The sequence below is a fragment of the Thunnus maccoyii genome, chromosome 23 (assembly GCF_910596095.1).
Source record: "Thunnus maccoyii chromosome 23, fThuMac1.1, whole genome shotgun sequence".
NCBI lineage: Eukaryota > Metazoa > Chordata > Actinopteri > Scombriformes > Scombridae > Thunnus > Thunnus maccoyii.
This window is the reverse complement of record NC_056555.1, coordinates 10,778,353-10,800,398: the sequence shown is the minus strand read 5'-3', so window position 1 is coordinate 10,800,398 and position 22,046 is coordinate 10,778,353. Positions and strand designations below refer to the sequence as shown.

The 22,046-nt window shown below is 42.1% G+C and overlaps 1 protein-coding gene across 4 annotated transcripts in view; it reads left to right on the top strand.

The window, feature by feature from the left end:
- The first annotated feature begins 231 nt into the window (after positions 1-231).
- The window catches only part of dock4b (dedicator of cytokinesis 4b), a 120,506-nt gene continuing 98,691 nt past the window's right edge, over positions 232-22,046 (top strand). For 3 of the 4 annotated variants that reach the window (XM_042403104.1, XM_042403106.1, XM_042403103.1), the window contains exon 1: positions 388-477. In XM_042403104.1, coding sequence (XP_042259038.1) covers positions 432-477 — 46 coding nt within the window. In that variant the 5' untranslated portion in view covers positions 388-431. Of the gene's footprint in view, positions 357-387; positions 478-1,233; positions 1,483-22,046 lie in introns of those variants that run through there. The other variant, XM_042403105.1, reaches the window with a different exon arrangement.

Genomic DNA, 22,046 nt, shown 5'->3' with positions numbered 1-22,046 from the left:
ACCACTACCAAGGTCAAAAACAAAAGAATACACTAAGGTGTCTTCAACAGTAAACATGTTATGGATAACGGGACCTTCACATCCACATTGACGTCACTACTAGTGCTACTACAAGCCCCAGAATGCGTTGCTCTCGTTTCTCGCTGCGCTGGCGATGCGCTGCATTCAAGTGTTCCTCGGGAATTCCTACATCCAACTTTGTGAATCTCAGTTCTAACTTTCACATTCAATTAGTCTATAGCTGTGATGATAGGGAATTAAAAACGTAGGCTGGAGGCTTTGGTTGATGCCCTGTATTAGGAGTAATGAAACAATTCGTAACTTTGCAGTGGCGTGAAAGACAGAAGAGGCCTAATGTAGGTTTTTGTCACATTATAACAGTAACTTGTGTTGTTTTACAACGAATTGTTGACCCTGGCCTGAAGACTTGTATGTTTGGTGGATTTAGCAACATGGTCCGATTTCCTCATAGGCAAGGTTAGACAATGTCAGCTAAAGTCAGTACATTCATAATGAAACACTGCAGTTATGTGTTACACTTTTTCCCGGAAATTTACTATTAGAAGAAGACGGGAATTCATTTTGTAAAAATGCTAGACAAGCTACCAAACTGGAGGCACTGACATTTTAAATATGCTAAAAGCCCTGATGTAGCATATTTTTTAAAGAAAGAATGTTAGCTAGTGGTGTTTTTTTTCTTAAACTTAGCCTGTAGGTTACTACCTTATCTTTTTTATCTTTATCTTTTTTAGCTTTAGCTAGTGAAGAATTCATTATGTTCTATGAATTTGGTGTGTGATAGCGTCTATTTCTCTTGACCTAATGAAACATTTGGCTAGCTTAATGTGTGTTTTAATGGTAATGGGCACCCACTAGCACCAATAGAAACAGCAATGACGGGCACGTTCAGCAAGCAAATATATGAACAGCTAACGTTACTGCTACAAAAATGTCAACAAGGAAAAACATTTGACTGAGCCTATGAACGCAGTAGGCTATTTTTGGTTGCTTAACACATTCACAAGACTTATTAGTATGCGTTTGTGCTAACATAACTGAGAACTAGATGTTAAATGAATAGCAAAAATAGTAAAAATGTATTTAAATACATCAATTTTAATATAACATGCTAGCACAGCTTTCATACTCTTTGCCCTTTTACGTCACGCAACTCAGAAATCATGGAAAATCCAATTTTAGTGGGCCATTTTCAGTGCGCTGACTTCCTAATAGTTTTATTTCCGACAGCACCAGAAAGCGTCACGTCTACACTACGAGCAGCAGTAGCAGCGGCGGCAGCAGCAGCGCTTTCTCTCTCTGAAACCTAAACAATGACTCCTGCTACAGACTGGAGGAAAGCACACCAATAGAATGCGTTACACAGAACCAAAAACCTGCATTTCGCTGCTATTCCGACCGCTCACTTAAATGTGCCGACCGTAAACATGTGGATACCTACAGAGCATGAAAAATACGGCGTCGGTAAGTTTATTGCCTTTATGTTTTTAAACTGCTGTCCTCTGCGTTCACTCGCATTCAGTTGTAGGGCATGTTGTGTGTAGAGAGGTGAACTGATTTTCACCAGTGCGAATGGTCAGCCTATAGTGAGTGAGTGATTTTTTTTTTTAATTTAAATAAAAGGCAGCATCAGCTGTCTTTCAAACAGCCCATGATGAGAGCTTGGATTTCATCTGACTGCCACATTGCAAAGCATAGGGTTGTCGCTCTGACCCCCCATGGTTTGCCAAATGAAGAGCCACATTTTGATTTTTTCCCCCTCCACTCATGCTTTGCCCTATTTACCCCTTGCATTGCCAGGGAATAAACTAGTTTGCTATGTTAACTCCGAAGCGCTTTGTATTTGCTTTTGCTATATTGTGTCTGTTTGAATGAGGGGAGGGGGGGGTGAAACAGCTGCTTTACCACAGTCAGTTGCTTCTTCAATTTTGCTCAACCTGTGTCGTTTCCTCGAAAGAAAGACAAATCTGAGCAAAAGCAAAAGAATAAATCTTCTTTTAATCCTAGTGTATTTAGGTTTGAGATTACTGAGGACCTTGAGAGGTCCTGGAAATAAATGTGTGTATCCTACAGTGCATTGTTCCAGGCTGTGGGAGGCTGTGAATCAAACACTGAAGTGAGACAAACAAGGGACAACAACACAGCCAAATGTGGGGGGGGGGAAAACCTCCACACAGACTGTGTTCTGTTGGTGTGGTAGGAATTTCTTCTTTGCCTGTCTTTTACCCGAAAAAAAAAAAAAGGGGGGTCTCATTGAGATGCGACTGCTGAGAGGCGGCTTAAATGTCTCATAATAATATTCCCTAGAGATACTGGTCTGCTCTGTGTGTGATGCTCTAGTCCCTACATGATCCCACAGCCTCAGTGGAAACGTGCCAGTAATCATTTTGTAATTTGTGCAAGGATGCCAGGAAAAAAAGTGGCCTGTTAAAAAATAAATAAATAAAAGATATTAAGCTGTGGATTAACAAACAAACCACTGTGCTGTTTCATATTTGCTGTAAATCCAATATCTTGTATGTAGCCTATCTGGTTGCATAATAATACTCCCAGGCTACCGCATGTAAATGTTGCTTACTGTCCAAAAAAAAAAATGCACTAGGGGCCACCTTGCCACCTTGACCTGAAATCATTGAAGCACAGTGAACAAGGAACTAGCCTTTGGCCTCTCCATATCACGCTCTGCGGTCTGGTCACTTGACTGCCCTGCTAAATTTTTCCCCTGATATAGACTTGTTTCCCTTCTCTCTGCCCACAGTGCTAAAGATCTGACCTGAGTCACCATGCAATTACATTATATCATACTTAATCCTGCGCAGGACAGGTCTCTGGAGACCATAGCCTCCGTATTTTGATATGGCAGAATAGATTTATTCCATTTAGCTTCTTAAACCTGCTGCCAAAGTTCACTTGGCTGGATAAAAGGAGGACATTTATTTCCAACACTAAATACTTGCCATTGTCCTCAAACTAGAGGGGGGCCCTGTTAATTGGATTAAGGCTTTTATCCCTTTTTTTCTCCTCCTCAATAACAGCAATAAGACTGCTTTAATTGGCTGTGATTTATTTTTTAAGACATGTTTTGGCAGTGGTGTTTTTCTTTTGTGGTTCTTGATTCTTTTGAGGAAGGAACTAGGTTGCTTTCCTGTTGTGAAATTCGGGTTACGTGATACACATACGCACACACAAAGACATGACGAGAAGCTTATGGGTTGGCACAGGTCGGTTTTTTGTTATGATAACAACAACTTTAGCTTCAGCATGTTAAGTGGTTGGAGTTCAGTCAGGTTGATGTGCTTTCGGTCTCTTGTTTTGTTTGTGCTGTTCATTTTCTATCAGTGTCTGGAGAGGCTGTCATTCATTTAGGTGGATCATTGTAGACTTCAGATAGACTATGTGCTTTAAAGGGTGTCCTTAAAAAATTTCATTCAACATATAATCCAGTTAAATCAAAGACATTTTCATATTGCCTAGACGTTTAGCAAGGTTATTGCAGTGTTATTACACAAGACAAGGCAGCTGTACTCCCAAGTTGTTGACTTATTTTGGAAGGGAAAGGGTAACCACATGTTTATCCTACTGACAAAATAACCTCACACCAGTAATGATCCTGAAATGACCATTGATCCCCGTCTGGACACAGAAAATAACATGGAATCTCATCCTAAATTATTCATGCCAGCAGGAGCAGCTGTTGCCTTTTCACAAATATCCACAACTTCTACAGCAAAACAATACCTGAAATGCTATCGAGCTGAATAGCACCTCAGTAGAATTATCATAATTGATCCACATCTGTTTTTACTTCAATGTGCAGTCTCGGTTTGTCTTTGAAGAATATCCAGGCTGCGGTATTGCTGTGATATCTAAATATTGGTACAAGTAAGTCCCTACGTTAGCCATTTTAAATGTGATCTCCTCCAGGTGCTTTCAGCGAACATTTTATCCCCTTTTGACAGAGAGGGCTTGGAATTCCCTGGATCCACGCAGGAACATTTGATCTCCAACCAGTTCGAGATGAGATCAGAACGTCTCGCTGTCTAATTGGAAGGTTGCACCGTTTGATGTCGATCTGTCTTACTAGCGAAGCGGGGCCCAGGATGAAGCCACTGCCATTGATGAAATATGAATGGACCCTCGGCGAGTTGATATTAAGGCGCCCATTAGCCCACCAGTGGAGTGATTGCTAGTTTTTAACCCGAAGCAAGGCCGTTGGAAGATTGATGAGATGATGTTAATATCTGATTCCTAAATGGACTGGCTGGGTTTGGGATATGGAAACATTACATATACAGATGTTGGTCCCTAGAGTTGGAACAGAATTTGGCAAAAAATCTTTTAAATATGCTGCCTCTTCTGCCTGGAATAATGTACAGAAGAGCTGATTGCTATGGAGGAATTTAAGTAAATTTTAAAGGACCAAGAAAATAGTACTCTTGATCAATGGGATTGCATCATAACTGGATTTTTTTGACCTTGTAATACATAGTAACTGGATAATGTGTTCACTGGTTTGTAGTATGACAGTTGTATTTGTCTGTTTTTGTTTATTGTTGTAACAATGTTCATGCTGCTGTCTTTTTTATAAATATATATATATATATATTAGATTCAATCAAGAGGGAAGATCTTTCATATTCAAGTCATGTTTCTGGACTCAAAGATGATGAGATTAGGTAAAAGAAGATACAAGGAGGCATGAAGTTAGTTGAGATAACTGAGTCTGGGATGTAAGGCGTACTTGAGGAAGTAGATAATGGATAATCTGTCGCAAATGTCACAGAAGACAAACACACTTTGACTCAGTCACATTGTGTCATATTTAGACTAGACGTAGCGTTAGTGCTGTAGACAGACAGTGAGTGAGGCCTTTCTCCTCATTAAGGCCCTTTGATACAACCAATCAAGCATGTCATTGCTCATCATAATTTAGACACATAATTAAACCATTTTAACGAGCCGGTTTACATCCGGGTTGAATTCTGCACCGGTGGTTGATTGGAGGAGCTTGATTTAGTATTCAACCACGTTCCATTCACCAAGCGCTACGGAAAAGGAAACTAGCTGCATGAGATAAAGACAGAATGGCACGGTGGCCTGATTGAATGTTCCTGCCGGAGGAGTGGCTGCGACGGAGGGCCGATGTCGGGCCTGGGGCTTTCTTGCTCTCCATCGGATGACATAGCCGGTTCCTCCCTGTGGGGATGTCGCTGTGTTTGATGGGGGGTGAAGGAGGGAGGTAGGGGGTGATGGGTTGTTGAGGGTGCTGGCGCGTGTCAGGGGATGGACTCATTGTCGGGGCAGCCGCCCTGCCCTGTTACCCCCAAACTCCCCCTCTACCCCCCACTCCACAGGGGATTAGCAGGTTGTTTTGGAGGGGGCCCTGAGGCCCATTCCACCATTATACCCATGATTCCCTAATGCAGCAAGCCCCAGGGCGATGTATGGGAAAAGGTGGGGGGAGGGGGGCGTGGTGAGGTGAAGCCTACCAGCTTGTAATTGCTTCCTCGCCCGCTGCCTCGTCTCCATCTGCAGAGATAGCACCCCTTCTCCTCTGTGTGTGCACACATAACTAGTCCAATGCAATCATTCAACATGGCAAGGCACTGTAGGAGGCTCCCCAGAGAACTGAACAGATGCAGAAAATAGAGAAAAAAATAGCACAAGAGAGCGTTAACTACCTAGCCCACTATACACAGGCTGTTCCCCGGTGTGTGGTAGGGTTAAATAAATCTACATGGACATGTGACATACTATATGTCACATGTCCAGGCTCAGCAAGCGTTTTATTCATCGCTGATTCACTCTTGACAATAATAGGCACTGTAGCACAAATTCGGCCCGAGACGTGAGGACAGAGTTGGAAAAATGCCACCGCTGGTTTGTTTGTGTTATTCAATTAAATCATGCTCTATTTATTACGGAGCCTTCAATTATAAAAGAAAACACCCGAACCACACAAACAGCCTGTTTGTTTCGATCCGACAATACAAGGTACAGGAAAAGGAGACAACTGTGTGAGCTTGGTTGTGTTTTGTGGAAATTAAACTCTTTTCTTTTCACCTTCACACTGGGTGAATCCCATCGGAGTTGGTGACACATAGGAACCAATATGCGGCAATAGTCCACAACCATGTATAATGTTGAGACAGGCAGCTGGGGGTAGCTTTCCTGCATTTCCACTCCAGTGGTGTCCCAGTGTGCTTGCTGTAGAGAGATGATGTTTCTGCACGGAGATGGCTGAGTGATTTCCAGTTTACCAGAATGCATTTGGCTGTTATAATGGCCATTATTTCACATTTGCTTCACATGAATTACTGGTTTCATCTGCTTGTCCGTCTGTTAATTCCTCATACTGCTAATAGGCGTTCTTTTGCATATTAGTTTTAAAGTAAGAGGGCTAGTTTCCAGTGATTTAGTTTTTCTTTCTTTTTTAAATACTGAATGGACTTGGTGGCTAGCTTCCCCTGTTATGAAACAGCCTCTGCCTTTTTTTAGCAGGCCTGGTGTGGCGCAGTATGTTTATGGTCTCCCTGCCTCGATATCAATCTGTGATCCCTGCTCGAGAGAGGTTAATGGGATATGTCCTATTAGGAATTCAGCAGCTTAACTGATCAGTAGCGCCCCTGTAGTGGAGCCAACAGAAGTGTGTGTACGTACGTGTGTGTGTGTGTGTGTGTGTATGTGTGTGTTTTTGTCATCTGTGTGGGCCCAGGGAAAAAAAAATGACTGACATGCTATTTTCATAAACGAAGGGCGTCTGCCTCTGACAATCACTGTGATTGGCGGGCGAGAAGAGCTGTTTATGCGCCAAGAGACACTTGTTTTTTGTGCTCATTTACGCTAGAAAAATGATCGCCTGCACTGGTCCAGTGTCAGTTATCTGTGTCCCGTGGCTGTAATCCAGGCTCACATGTATTGACCATAAAGGAAGTGTACATTGATTTGTGGGAGCGGTTGTGTGGATGACCCAGTGCATCGTAATGACCTCAAGGCTTCCATTTTCCTATTAAGCTCACTTTAATAGTAGCTACCTCCCCTCAACCTCGAGTTACTAAAACCAATGTGCTTAATTCATTATTAACACGCTAATAAAAAGGAATAGTAATATTCTGTTCAGGTTAAATCTTATATCATTAATCTATTATTGATGGCTAATAAATTGTCACGGAAGGCTGTGAGGACATATGCATTATTTAAGAATGTGGAGAGCTAATGGTTGTGGTTGTCTCTGTCTTAAATGACCCTGTTAATTCTTGAATATAGAAGTGGCTTCTAACACTCTCTCATGCAGTCACAGTGGGGGATGTGTAACCAGAGGAGACTCGTACAGATCGCTTCGGTCCAGTTCTTTGTTTTAGCTCTGCAGTGTAATCTATTTCTCTGTGGGATGATTGACCCTCAGTTCAAATCTGCACTGGGGCAGTTTTTCCTCAGAGCATCGCTTCTCTTCCTCCTTCCATTATGGTCTTATGAAGGACATGTCCACAATAACGCGGGTAACTTTGGAAAATGTGTTTGTTCACACTGAAATGCCAAAACAACAGAAAACGATCACATCTCTTCTTTTCTCTTGGCTTCTAGTTTTCTGATAATGGCTTACGTCATGGTTTGACCCTTTTGACATGGCCAGTGACGTACTTAGCTGTACTTGGCTCAGTCTTATGCTAATTGTGTGTATCAGCATACAGTAGCTGATCACATTACATGGATTAAATATATGTACATGTTTCCATGTGTCATCAAACCTCAGTAGTTTTTGGGTGTAGCCTGGCCAATAATGGATTTTTGAGGCAGATTGCGATATCAATATTTGAAAGTTTGAAAAACATATATATTCTCTTTTCTTTTTTTTGTAGATAAACACATAACATAAACAAACATTTTAAGGATTGCTTAAATCTGTTTCGAAAAAATTGTGACCAACACATATGTGCTTAGCAGGACATTCTACAGTTGAAACTAAACTTGTCAGTGCCCTCTGATTGTTAAACGTATGCAATTTTGTTACATCACTTCAGTATTTCTGTTCTGCATTTTTTAAAACTTATCAGCTTATATACACTGATTTATCTGTGATAAGCTAATATCAGCCAATATATCAGCCTGGCCAATTTCAGTTGGCCTCTGTTTTTGTGTTCCAAAAATAAAAAGTACCAAAAGTTTGCATGGAATGTCTCATCAGGTCTCGTTTACATATTCTTTGATCAGATATTTCCTCATTTAAGTCGTAAGTAGTTGCTTGTTCTAAGATGACTTATCGCTGCTATGTTTGAGAAGTTAGAAACATGTTTTGGTATAGTCACCAAAGCCATCATCAAAACGTATTATTTACAAAATGTATTATATTGACACCAGTATTTAAAATTTACAAAACATACCCAGCCCTATATGTGTAGATTTATCCCATGACCATTATTGATGAGCATTTTCTAAAAGCGCTGATGCACCGTCCACACTTCAAAGAAGAAAACTGTATATATATACGCTTATCCACTTTTATATCCATTGCAGAGCATTTTCTAAAAGATTAGATTTTAGTAGTATAAATCACCAGCTTAGTGCGGATGGAAGGCGACAGCGGAGGACTAAAGATGCATTTGTGGACATGGCCTAAATGTATCTAAAGTGCCAAGATACTTTAAACAAAATAATACCTCGGAAAGTGCAGCTCAACTCTCTTCAGTTGAGGAGAGAAGCATCACAGTCCGGCTCGGGTCACTGAGTACACTGTCAGGAGTTAATCAGCGGGACGACGGTCAGGATTAATGTCAGCGAGAGAGACGGAGACAAGAGGAAGAGGTTGAAAGGTCTTCAGACAGAAAGCTTGTGGACGCCATTGCCCGACCTTGACTGGGCGTTCACTCGTAGCACCTTCAACACCTCTCTTGCATCAGCTGTACCCTCTTTCCTCTGCTTTTGTCTTAATTGGATAGAAACGCTTTTGTATTACCGTTGTATCGAATTGGTTTCCTTTTGCTTCCTGTTTCCTCTCTTTGTATCCTCTTCTCTCTCTCTCCCCCTGCACTCTCCCGCTCATCCCCACAGAGTGAACTGTTTCCAGTGACAGCAGGTCACACCACGCCTTGACCCTTATCTCACTTTCTGCTTCTTTTTTCTCATCTATTGCTCATTCATCCCTTTTCTGTCTGGCTTTTTTTCCCCCCTATTCCTTTATTTCTGCAGCCCACTTCCCTCTATCTGTGCCTCAGTCTATTTCACCTTTATTTTTTTCCACATGTGTCTCTTTCTCTTTTACCCCCCCCCCTCCCCTCCCGTCTCTGGATCCATACTTACCTGTCCCAGATATCCCCATATACTGTGTGTGTTTGCCTCTCGCGTGCGTGTATTTAAGCACACATGCATATTTGTGGCTTTGCTTTGTATTTAATAGTGCATATGTGCATTGGTATGCTTGTGTGTTTGTGTGCCTGGATGTGTGTCTGCAGCTGCCTCAGTGGACTGGAAGTCTGAAGATGATAAAGCACTACAGATGCCCCATAGGCTTTAGAGTGGGGCTATAACCACAAAAGATGCAATCTTTTGGCTGTACAACTATCTCCGCTTCCCATTGAGTTTTATTGAACACATTTCCTTTTCAGCAGAAGCATATCATTCCAAAATGAGATTTGAAAACACTGAAAACTGCAGTTTTGGAATTATTGCCAGTGTGCAATCACAAAGTTGTTGCTCTTTGATAGTAAGCAGATGTAGTCACCGGGTGCAAAATACAAGCATTTTAGAGTCTGGATTCTTGCAATTTTAAAGATATCAAGTAGATTTGACCCTATATTTGAAATGATACTACAACTCTATACACACAGCAGCAGCTATCAGAACCAATTGATACCTAGATGCAGAGAAATCATTTTATTTTATGTTTGTTCACATTCAGGAACAGTGTCATATGTCTATTGCGTAAAGGTGTACAGTATGTAGCAGGCAGACAGATGGTATGTTCACACTGTCCTGGGTTTGGTTTTTGTGCCATTAAGCCTGTTTGCTTTATGTCCTTGGTACCAGTTTTATCAGTGTTTTCTTTCTCTTGTCTCTATTCATTTGTCTCCCTTTTTTTTTTTTACCCCTACTTATGTGCTGTGTACACATATTGGAATCACAGCAGGTTTTAGTGATGATCACTTCAGAAATGACCGTGAATATCTCCGTGGCAAATAGAGATGCTTGCACACATTCAGCACAGGTATGCCATATTAGTAGTGTATATTGACTGTGCGCTCAAGAGCTGTGGCAGTGACATTGATCGGTTTAGTTCCCTCTCTGCCCTCTCTGAGATTGAACTGTTTTCCTGTCTCTATCACTCTCTCCGTCTCTGTAAAGATCACACTGGGAGGATCAGCTGCTGCCTGGCTGATTTCTGGGCAGCAGCCTCTCCGACCTTGGCTGCTGTTTGCTGTCTTATTACCTGCTCACTGTGTGTGTGTGTGTATGTGTGCACTGCGGCTGCAGTGTATATAAGGACTCCACATTTGCTCTTTGTCCTCTTTGAGGTGTGTGCATGTGTGCGGGAGCGATCAGTTTCCTGCTCTCGCTGTGCTGTCAAGTCGATGGCCTGGCTCTCCTCTGCATGTCAACCTGCTGCATGCGTGGTGGCTGGCTCACAGCCCGTCCTCTCCTCACCTCTCCTCTGTCAGCTCCCCTCACTTCCTCTCTACCCGCGTGCAGAAAAGCCAGTTTAATGTCAGATTGACTTTCAAAAGGGCTTTTCATTGCAGCCCACCGCCGCTCGCTTGCTCGCTTTCGTCACGGCTCCCTTTTTTTTTTTTCAGTCAATTTGAAGAGACTGAAGTGTTCAGGCCGATTGCAATTGATTTTTGGCAAGCAAGACTGCTCAGTTGATTGAAATAGCTTTCCTCTACTGAAGAAGGCGGTAAAGGATGTATAGTTTTCGGCATGTGATCGCATGCATGTGATTTTTCTTCATTTAGATTTATGGGGCAAAAGCAGTTACAACTTTGCAATGAGATTAACTCCAATCTCAGTGACAAAGCCCCAAAATATGATTACTTCGAAAATGAATGGTTCTCCCCAGCTGAACGATTCTTCTGAATTCCTAAATTAATTGTGTGAGTGTTGTAGAGTGTTATTGCCTCAGAGAGTCTGTTTAATTCATCAGGTTGACTAAACTTCCAACTGCGACCCAGTTCACTTCTTACGTCTCCTCTTTTCAACCCAGCCTCTCTTGGGGGACTGCTCCTATTTGGAATGTTTATCCAGTTAAGAGGAAAGCCTTCAAACCACGCAGACAGAGAAACAGATTTCTTAGTTAAATACTTGCCTTGAATTAATAAGCCCCCAAACATCTGAGCCGCCAGAACATTTGACGTTTTGTTTGTCTGAGGGGAGAAGACCGAGTGTCTTCCCGCTTCCTGCCTCTCATAGATGATTGAATGAGGCCTTTTCAGCATTCCTCCAGCAACACCAAAGGTTGGCATCGCAGTGCATTGTGGGGTTGATTTGCTTTGTTTGTTCCTTTTTTTGAGGTTGCACAGAAGTCTCCTTCTGTTGATTGAGTCGGCTAGGTTTTTCTTGTCTTGTCATTTAAGGGCAAAGAGATGGAGTCGACATAAGTCTTCATATTTATAATGTCTGTATGTGTTCATGAGTGTATTTTTTTCTATAATTTACATGTAGTTACCCAGTGTGACAAGTAAACATTATCAAGTTTGACATTTTGGGAAATACTAGTATTCACATTCTTGCTGAGAGTTATACAAGAAGATTGATACCACTTTTATTTCTGTATATTAAAAGATGAAGCTACAGCCAGCAGCTGACTAGCTTAGCTTAGCATAAAGATCAGAAGTAGGGGAAAACAGCTCGCTTGGCTCTGTCCAAAGGTAAAAATATCAACCCACCACCACCTAAACATAGGTATTAACACATTATCTTGTTTGTTTAATCTGTATAAAAAGACAAAATGAGCCAGGCTATGTGTTTCCCCCTACTTCCAGTCTTCATGCTAAGCTAAGCTAATCTGCTGCTGGCTGTAGCCAGACTTTAGTGTAATGACATGAGAGTGGTCTCAATCTCCTTATCTAACTCTCAGCAGGAGAGAGAATGATTATATTTCCCAAAATATTGCACTATTCCTTTATGAGAACCTCAATCATATGTTATTCAAAGAGATGTTTTGACCAGCTCTCAGATAGCAACAAAGCCAGGCATCAGAGTCGCTTCAGACACTGGTATCAGTTTCTTTTCCTCCAGCCAGGCATTACCAAAAAAGACAACAACCAACCACTGCGGGATTGGCTTTAAGTGCCTGTTTTCCACAAACCTAACCTCTCTAAGCATCCACCTGGTGTATTTTTTATTTTCCTCCCTCAACCAGTCTCACCCTCAGGGGAGGAGTGAAGACCTAAAAGCGGAAAGTGGCGCCGTTAAAAGCGGTTGTAATGGATCCCCTTTGTGTGGGCGAGAGGGGAAATGCGAAGGAAAAACCCCCCACTGTGGGAGCCTTTGTGCGGGGAGTAAAAGCACTCGGCCTGGGTGAGGATGGCGGATGGACACCTCGGGCAGTCGGTTCAGTGCAGCAGAAGAGATGACAGGAAACAAAATGTATTGTTTGTATGTATGTTGGCTATGTACACAACATGAGCACAAACCATGATCCCATAGCAGCTTTCCTCTCACTGGATGGCTCTCATACCTTGTGAGGCCCCTGGCTATTCTTGCTAACAAGCAATTTGTGTTGAGAGCTGGCCTCAGATAATGTATACAGACGCTGGCATGGAAATAGTACAGGAGCTTGGGTGCCAGTTAGCATGTGTCCACGTTTCACTGGTATTTATTGCAAAAGATCCTTTTTGACTACAGATGGTTTTGTTGGTTAAGTGACAGAATGCGGTGAGATTGTGGTGGTTTCTGTTTCATTCCCAAGGGCATCTGAATTTAAAAATAGCTTTCAACTCAACAAGAAGTATTTTCCCTTAGAGTAATCTTTGTTGTTAATGGATCAATAATGGAAATCTCTTTTTGGATCACGTATCTCCCTACCTATTTATCTACTGCCTAATGACCTGTCACTGCTTCCATTTTGACCTTGAAGGTCATCACAAAGCCCAGTATCATCTTTCAGTCTTTGAGCACTTTGGGCTTTTTGAAGGAAGATGCTTTCATGTTGTTCCATTAGTTTAACTTGAAAGAGGAGCGAGAGAGATATCTTAACATCAGTGATTTATGTCTCACGTCTTTGAAACATGAATCCTATCCTCTCGTCGTTGTTCACGCGGCACCTTGAGAGCTCGCTGGTACGCGGCTACAGCAGTGAAACGAGGCGTATTTGTTTTCCATCACCCTCAAAAATAAATTTAATTGGAGTAGCGGAATAGCAAAACACATTCTTCACAGCCAGGATACATGCGAGTGGCTTGCATGCCTGAGCAGATGCCCGAGTTGAGGCAGAACCATGCGTTGTCTTCCTCTCTGTCCTTCTCTTTAGACCAGCCTGGGCCTTTTGCTCTGCGCCGTGCTGACATAATGACTATGGGGATGCTAAAAATACTGATGCACAAATGGAGCATGCTGCACTACACACGCTTCTGACATATGTTTTAGCATGGCTGCTGATGTCTTCGTTTGTGATAACCATCAAATGTGCAGCAGTTTCTTTTGAGCAGGCTAATGGTCAGTGGACAGTTACTTGGACTACACATATTAATGATTCCTAATTCATTCAAAGTTCACTTCTGAAGCAGCACTTACTACATTATTATATCTACAGGTGCAGTGATGCAGTCAGTTGGACATAGCTTAACATTCTGCGACTGCATCCCCTCCAGCTTGTGTTGAGTTCAAAGGTTAGTGCGGTAATGGCAGCGATTGAACGGGCTTGGAACCAGGCCATTGATTTGTAGGGGAATGTTTCCAGGCATCATCAGTGGTGATGCGTCACCCGTAAGCTCCCCCCGGACCCTCATCTGGACTGCAGCCTTAATCCTCTTTACACAGGCTGTCCTAATGCACCAGTAACTTTACCACCACCACCCAGGAATACAGACAGCGTGACAGTGGCTGGCTGTGACTGGGCATGTTTGGCTTACAGCTGTGATACACAAACATGCAGGAATACAAATTTGTTGACTTTTAGGACAAATAACTTTGTGAAACTCTTCAAAGTGTCATTTTAAATAAAAGACCATGCTACAGTAGTTTTATTTTCTTGATAATTTGACAGTTGTATTAAAAGTCATAACATTAACACATTGCCAATTACACATTGGTCCATTCAATCAATTTGTGATGTCACCCAGGTGTTACTGTCAGATGTTGTAGGTCATTGTGTGTTGGGTTTGGAGCGAGGGCTTTGTGATAATTCAGTATTACCATATATCAATTTTATTGACTTTTCATCATATCATATATTATTCTTTTGCAATATTCTTAAAACTTAAACACATGTATGTAGACTTTTGTCTGATGTAATACATAACATTGTAATGCAGTTCATTGCATCAATTTAACTGCTGACATTTAGCATAATATGATATATTTGTATGCAAATAATCACATTAATATTGTGATATTGAGTCATATTTAGTGCATCATAGGGTTGCAACTAGCAGTTATTAAAGTTTTTGATTTATCTGCTGTTCATTTTCTATGTGAATTGTTTTATCTATAAGATGTCACAGTGAAAAATGCCCATGACAGTTTCCTAGAGTCCAAGGTGATGTATTCATATTGCTTTTTTTATCCAACCATAGATGCAAAACCCGAAGACAGTCAGATTACAGCAGAGAATGTTTGTCATTTTTGCTTGAGAAATGAAATGAGTAATTGTTTCAAAACAGTTCCTAATTAATTTTCTGTTGATACCGACTAATCGTTTCAGCTCTAGAAGCACAACATATTGAAATGTTGTCAGATTGTCAGACAATTTATGTTATACTGTAGGTTTATCTAAGAAATTACTTGTAGTACAGAGAGAGCACGCTTTCTACTAACTCCCTGATAGTGTTGCTGATGTACTGGTGCATCCTTAACATATGTGCTGACTGACCCAAACATTGTCTGCCAGGCATTTTTTGCTGGACCGCAGGGACCAGCCCCATAAACACGAATGTCCCTGAGTCACCGAGTCATTCACTGACTCACTGACTGAGTAATGAAGTTACATCATTGGTCGGCTAAAGCTTGGGACAGTCAAGTATCCCAGAATGCATTTTGCACCAACCGGCAGTAATGGCGGAGATTTAGAGCCAGGCTAAAAGCTGTTGTAATTTAATTTTCGCTGGAGGACATAGCAAGTGTAAACAAGTATGCAAGTCCAAACTTGGTGTATTTGGAATTGGTACAAGGTACTAGGCCCTTTGTCAAACTGGCTTCAGTCAAATCGCCCAGCGCACTTTCTGGGGGCTTGGTCGCCACTTGTCACCACATCCTGTATCCATTGTTTCAAATTAAATGCCCTGTAGCATTTCATAGTCCAGCCATATACTAGGTTTAGACCTAGTCTTGTTACAGAGTACCATGCAAAAGGAAAAGCGGACAACAGAATATGAATCAAGAGAGGAATGAAAAGGAAAAGAGAGGAGGAGATAGGTGAGAGAGAATCAGACAGTCACAGAAAATGCGATGGTTGATGGGCTGTCCATTGATGGTCCACATGGAGTTCCTCCTCAGAGCTGAGCTGCCAAGGCTGGCAGAGCACCGTCCCAGCGTGTCTCTATCTGCCCGTTTGTGTTTCAGGAACTCTTTCTGTAGCTCATTAGAATCTTTATGCTTTCTTTCCCCCCCTGAGGGAGCGCCAGGCGTTGAACGGGCACACAAATGAGGCTACCTTTCTACTTTGTATAACGGTGTTCACTCGCAACTGTGGGAGGAGAAAAACAAAGATGAAATTAATCACTCTAGCCTCGTCCCTCCCCCTTCCTCTCATCTACTCCCTCTCCTTTTCCCCCCTTCAAGTTCAGAGCTCCTGCAGACTTTTTTAACTAGTTTTATTTAATTACAGACAGCTTTAGAGGGTGCACACAACTGCCGTTGACCTAAATCAGGAAACTGGGGCGTTTTGTTTTTTTTTTTTCCTTGCCCCCTCCAACTTTCTTACTCTACTATATTGATTTTGTCTGTGTGGACCTGAGCACAAGCAAATTAGCTGAGCGCAGCCATCAGTTTGACACTGTGGCTCTCTGAGTCTGTCTCTCTGCCTGCCGCTCTGTCTTTCCCGCTGCATCTGAATAAGCCTAGTTTAGCCGGCGTGTAGTTGCCCACAGCTCCTTCTCCTTCCAATTTAATCTGGAGGATGTGTAGGGGACTTGGGAATCTCATCCATTTGGGGTCCCTGACAGGACGAGAGCCATTATAAAACAAATTGGAGAGCAGCCTCTTTGTTCACACTGATGTAGTCTCAGTAATGGACAAGATTAAGGCAAAGTGTGAAGCAGCTCCTCGAGCTAAGGCAAAATTCAAAGCAGGCACCGGGGATTTTCTTGTGTGACAGTCAAGTATCGGTTAATTATTTTTATGGCGTGAGATGGCTTGAGTGGCTGCTCTCTCTCCGTCTCTCTCTCCCTCTGTGTATCTCTCTCAGTGTGGCTCTTGGCTGTGTGATTTCCTACGTGGTTTGCTTTGACAAACAGAGCTCCGGGTTTGATTCCTGGAAGAAGCCGTTCCAAACCACGGTGGTTCTCTTTCTTTTTCTCTCCCTACTGTATGCCCAAAGTTCTCCCGATCCCAGGAATAATCCTCCTTGATCCACCAATGGCATGCAGCGCACAGGAAAATAGCCCCCGACGACAGCTGAACCCCTTAGCCCTGCAGGAATGTCCGACCACGTGCACACACACACAGGCAATACATTTGGCAGTGTACCGCCGAACAGAGAGGTTCATTCTAGAGGTTGTTCTTCAGGAATCAGTTGCAACCAGCCACCCGCCCTTGTTTACATTTGCGATCTCGCTCTCGTATGTCGACTGCGGATGAACATGAAAGCAAATCTGGGTAACAAGTCACCGCCTTTTTTTTTTTTTTTTTGTACTTGTGAGGCCCACATTTCCTGACATGCAAATGACTGAAGCACTTAGAAGGAAGGAAACCAATTTCCTAAAGAAACCCATTAGACATGATAACAACTGATTGCTGTGATATAATTTTTATACAACCTGTTTGTACGTGGGAAGAACACGTCTAGTTGTTTGAAAGTTGTCACTGTAGGTTCCTGTAAATCAGCATTTCATGTATGTATGCACACTTATGTCAAAACTTTCTTTCTGAATCTGACTTGCATATTTCTGTGTGTGTGTGTGTGTGTGTGTGTGTATGTGTGTATTGATGTCAAGTTATAGCAGATGTTTGTAGGACTGGCAGCCTAGTAAGCCACAGAATCCAGCCCTCATTTTTCAGTTTTTAGTGTGTGAAGCTGTTTTTATAGGAAAGAATGAGAATCAGTGCCAATATAGACACACACACACACTCATTCATTCTCCATATCTTGTGGCTCATGGAAAGCGGAATGCATATCACATGAAAACATTTTATTTTTAATCTGAGGTCCCGGGCTCGATGACAGATTCCGTACTTGTCATATATCTTGGTTCAGTCACCCATCACCGCTGTCGCTGTCTCGTCATTGTTAGCTCAGCTCTATTGTAGTCTCTGCTCTTTCTTCTGTAGCGGTGGAAGGATTTGCGGCAGAACTTTTGCTATTGCTCAGAATTTCCTGATACCCAGTGGTACACTTTGGACTTGTAAATACCACTGTTGAATGCCTCTTTTGTTTTAAGATGCTCAGGAAAAGAAACTCTATTGTTGTATAAGAGTGTTGCAGATTGCAATAGAAATCAAATTGGAAGCTATGGACTTGAAAAGCAATACTCTTTATCTTTTAGTAGTAAAAATACTTCATTCAAAGCCAGAAATAGACGAGTAAGTATTACTGATGTTCATGAGTGCTGATTTTTCTGTTCGAGACAATCATGGCTTCTCTGAACACATGACAATGTCTCTAATATATATGAGTATACAATACATAAAACATTAGAGCTGCAATGGTTAATTGATTAGTTGATTGACAGAAAATGAATCAGCATCTTCACATTCAAGCATCTTCTCAAATGTGGTGATGTTATGCTTTTCTTTGTCATACATGATAGTAAACTGAATATCTTTGGACTGTTGTTCAGGCAAAGTAAGACATTTAAAGATTTAACCTTGGACTCTGGGAATTTATATCAGATATTTTCACTATTTTCAGACAGAAAATGACAAAAAATAATCAGCAGATGAATTGAGAATGAAAATAATTGCTAGTTGCAACCGTGTAAAAGAGAAAAGCGGCAGATCCTGGCACGGGAGAAGGTGGAGCTAGTGAATGTTTGGCATATTAGGTTTACTGTCTATTGTAAAATAAATGGACTTTTGCAGATAATTTCTATTGTGACATGGTATATTTTCAAAGCTGGTCTTAGTAAATAAATGGCCACAAGCACACACTGTTGAGTGTCCGATCTGTCTCTTTATCATTAAGCAATCCATCCATCAGGTATCTGTCCGGTCTAGTGGCCTGCATTTCCTTCATTTCACTCTAGACTCCATGTGATTTGCTGAACTTAACGCTTCACAGGGTTGCCTTTAAGTTGTTAGCTTAGCTCTTCTTTTGCCCATGTTAAGGGAAGCTGCCATATTCAAAGCTGCAGATTGGTTCCCTTTGTGAAGCAGTGACCGGCTAGCTGGCTGGCTGGCTTAGCTGATAATAAGGTATGCTTCAGTGGCTTGTATTTGTGTAGCACCTGCCATCTGTGTGTCCTTGAGTGGAACCTCTGTGTGTATGTGTGTGTGTGTGTGTCTGAGTTACTGCACGCTGCCACTTCCTGTGAAGTCAAGTGTCTTCGATTGCCCTGGCTGTGCTCGGAGGCTATAGCCGTCTGTCAACGCGTGTGCGCACTTATTAACTCGGAACACTGTATTCAGGCGTGTCATGTTCGCGTGACCATGCATGTTTTGGTCCTTCCTGTGTCTCGACTTCACGCGGTGAATCCGAGTACACATCTAACACCCGAACCTGCGCCCGGCGGACCTCCAGCTCAGCGCAGACCACCGACACTGTGGTCTTTTCATTCCCTCTCTCGCTCTTCATACACTCCTCCGCTGACTCGAATCACTCACTGATACTTGTCACTGCGCTCTTTGTTTTATCTCAGCTACCAGGCCAGGATGTGAAGAGAACGTATAGAATTCTTTTTACTCTCCCTGTTTTGTGTTTCATCTCGTTTGCAACAAACTAGGCTAAATAAGACTTTTGGTGGTTGGCGGTAGAATTGCCAACTATGAGCAGACGTGGAAACAAGTAATATAAACTGTCTTCATCACCAGCTTCTACCCTATCATCAACATTGTCATCAACTTCTCTCCCTCCTCCCCACTTTCTTTGCACTCCAGTTACTGCGTCTCCTGGGAGGCTTAGCATTTAGCGGTAGCAGCACGGGGTCATTTTCTCCTTGACTCACTCATATTGTGCTTCAAAGGGACACGTACGGTCAGGCTCATCACTAATGGAAGACTTATGATCGGAGCGGTAATGAGATGAAAATGGCTGCTGAGGTTGAGGCCAGTATTAACCCCGTGGTCCACTGCTGACATTTATCTTGAGGGTCTCTCTTCTTTCTCTGGTCATCCTCTTTTTTTTAAACTTTACTCAAATTACAGCATATTATTTGCTGTTTTTTTTAAATGCTGCTGTCCTCATCAGTCTCCCAAAGTTACATTTTCACCTCCTTCCCTTGTTCTCTACCATGTCACCCCTTCATCTCTTCACCCTCACCCTGTCTATCGACCCCTGTTGATCGACCCAACTCTTAGTCTAACCCTTCTCGCTATCTTTGCCTTTGCCTTCTGTGTGTGCGTGTGTGTGTGTGTGTGTAGCCCTTGGGCTCAGTGTTGCTAATCAGATGAGGCAGAAGCCTGCCTGCCCATAGGGATGATGTTAACACAGCCTGTTGTTTAGGCTTGTTTAGACACTGCTGACATAAGTGCACTTAAACGCACACATTTGAAAACATATAGACGCATTAAGATGCCACACAGACACCAAGGTATGTGTGTGTTTACAGGAAGAGGCCAGGCTGTGGTTTTTCACAGAAAATAAAGTCATAAAATCTCACTTCTCATTTCCTCGCTGCCCTCCACACCATAGCCCCAAACCCTGGAGAGCTACAGAGCATCACTGCCCTTTTATTATCGTGCAATCATGCATGCATGATAGAATTTACCCTTTAAGAGCATCTATATGTTTATTTGTGCCTGGATACATGGATAGATCTCATTCTGCAGTGAGGAATGCTGAACAATACTTTTAATTTTAGCTCGGAGGAGGTATTTGTGTGCGCTGTCGAGTTGCTGGAAGTTCACTCGTCGTCTGTGGGCTTTTGTGTAACTGCTCATACCCTACAATTGAGAGCGCGGCAGTGATGATGCAGTTGCATGTTGCCTTAACAACAAATCAGTGTCCAAAACAGCCTCGCATCTGTGCATAATAAAATGTGTAACTCCTTCCCAGGCTACTGTCGTGCAGCAATCCAGCGGGTTTTACTAAGAAGAAAGCCTCCATATGGCTGTTCACGGCTCGGTGCAGATTCAGAGACGCTGGGCTATACCCCCCAGCTCGCCACGCTAACACGCATGCGGGTGTGTTTGTGTGCGTATCATGTGCCCTCCCGCAGCCCTATCTGCGCAATCCCATGCATGTGTGCCTGCTGAGATACTGTATGCGCGCGGGACAAGATGCTTTTCATCAGAGTGGAGTGAGGAAACATTTTTTAATGAGGTGATAAGCACCAGCTGTCCAGTATGATATGACAAAATCAAATGGTATGATACCAGCACATTAACACGGTAACACATGCTGAGTGTACAAATGAGAGGCATCACTCAAACGCGGAGATGCAAAGACCATGTACTGTATCATCCTCAGGCTTAAAAACCCTCTTCAATGTTCAAGGTCCACTTTATTTATTCATAAAAGCATAAAAATTACACTTCGCCTGCTCTTATTAAATAACGCAGATTAAAGATCAGTACAAAAACATTAAATAAAATAAAAGATGCTCTTTGAATGAACCTTAAAATGTAAATACACACAAGATTAAAAAAATACATTATATAGATTATAGAGGAGCAGAAATTGCATTGTATAGTAAATTGTACTTTATAAGTGAACATTTCTGCAAAAAGTGCCTTCCTCTGAGCGTAGAAAAGTAAAATAGCAGCATCTTATTTACTACTTTTGCAGCATCCAGATGTTCGAATTATGCAAAGGTGCATCGGTCCATAATTCCCAGATGCAAAGGATGATGTCTTTCGTAACGCCATACAACATTTTCTCCCCTTCCTTCACCATCGTCCTTTACAGTGGATTTTACATGAACTCTAAAGGAACTTTAGCCTTAAAATTGGTTTGCTTGATCAGTTTGTTTTAAAGAGCAGGCGGTCTTAATCTTTGGTGAACTCTGAGTGAACGTGCAGATTGGTGAAAGCACAGCTGCCTAAGCCTTGGCATAGAAACTCTGAAACTCTACCGGAGGGGTCAACATCATTCTTTAAAAAGATATCGATCTTTTAATTCCTTTTGATTTGTCACCTATATGTGTTGACAGTTACACAATTCCTTTTGCAATATTTGGATTAAATGCTTGTCTGGCTTTGTGGGTAGGTGTTGACTCTAGTGTTGACTCTGGTTGCCCTGTCAATGTCTCTGTTTTTCTCTCATATACATAACCACTCTTTAGTGTTACCTAACAGCTGTACTGAAGTCTGTGCTTTTTTTATTGAGCAACAAGTGACTAAGTTTCAACAGTCTTGTGTCCGTTCTGTACTTGAAGCTGTCATCACAGTAAAAAGCCCAAAGGCTGATAAAAGCATATGTTCTTTTAAAAAGATGAAAATTTAGATTTCATTGTATACCTGCAGCAAGTTGAGGCACTAAGGATTTATTAATTGCAGATCTGTTGTGAATCTTTTTTTTATTTCTACCACTAAATCCCCAAATTTCATTCTTTCATACGCAGTCA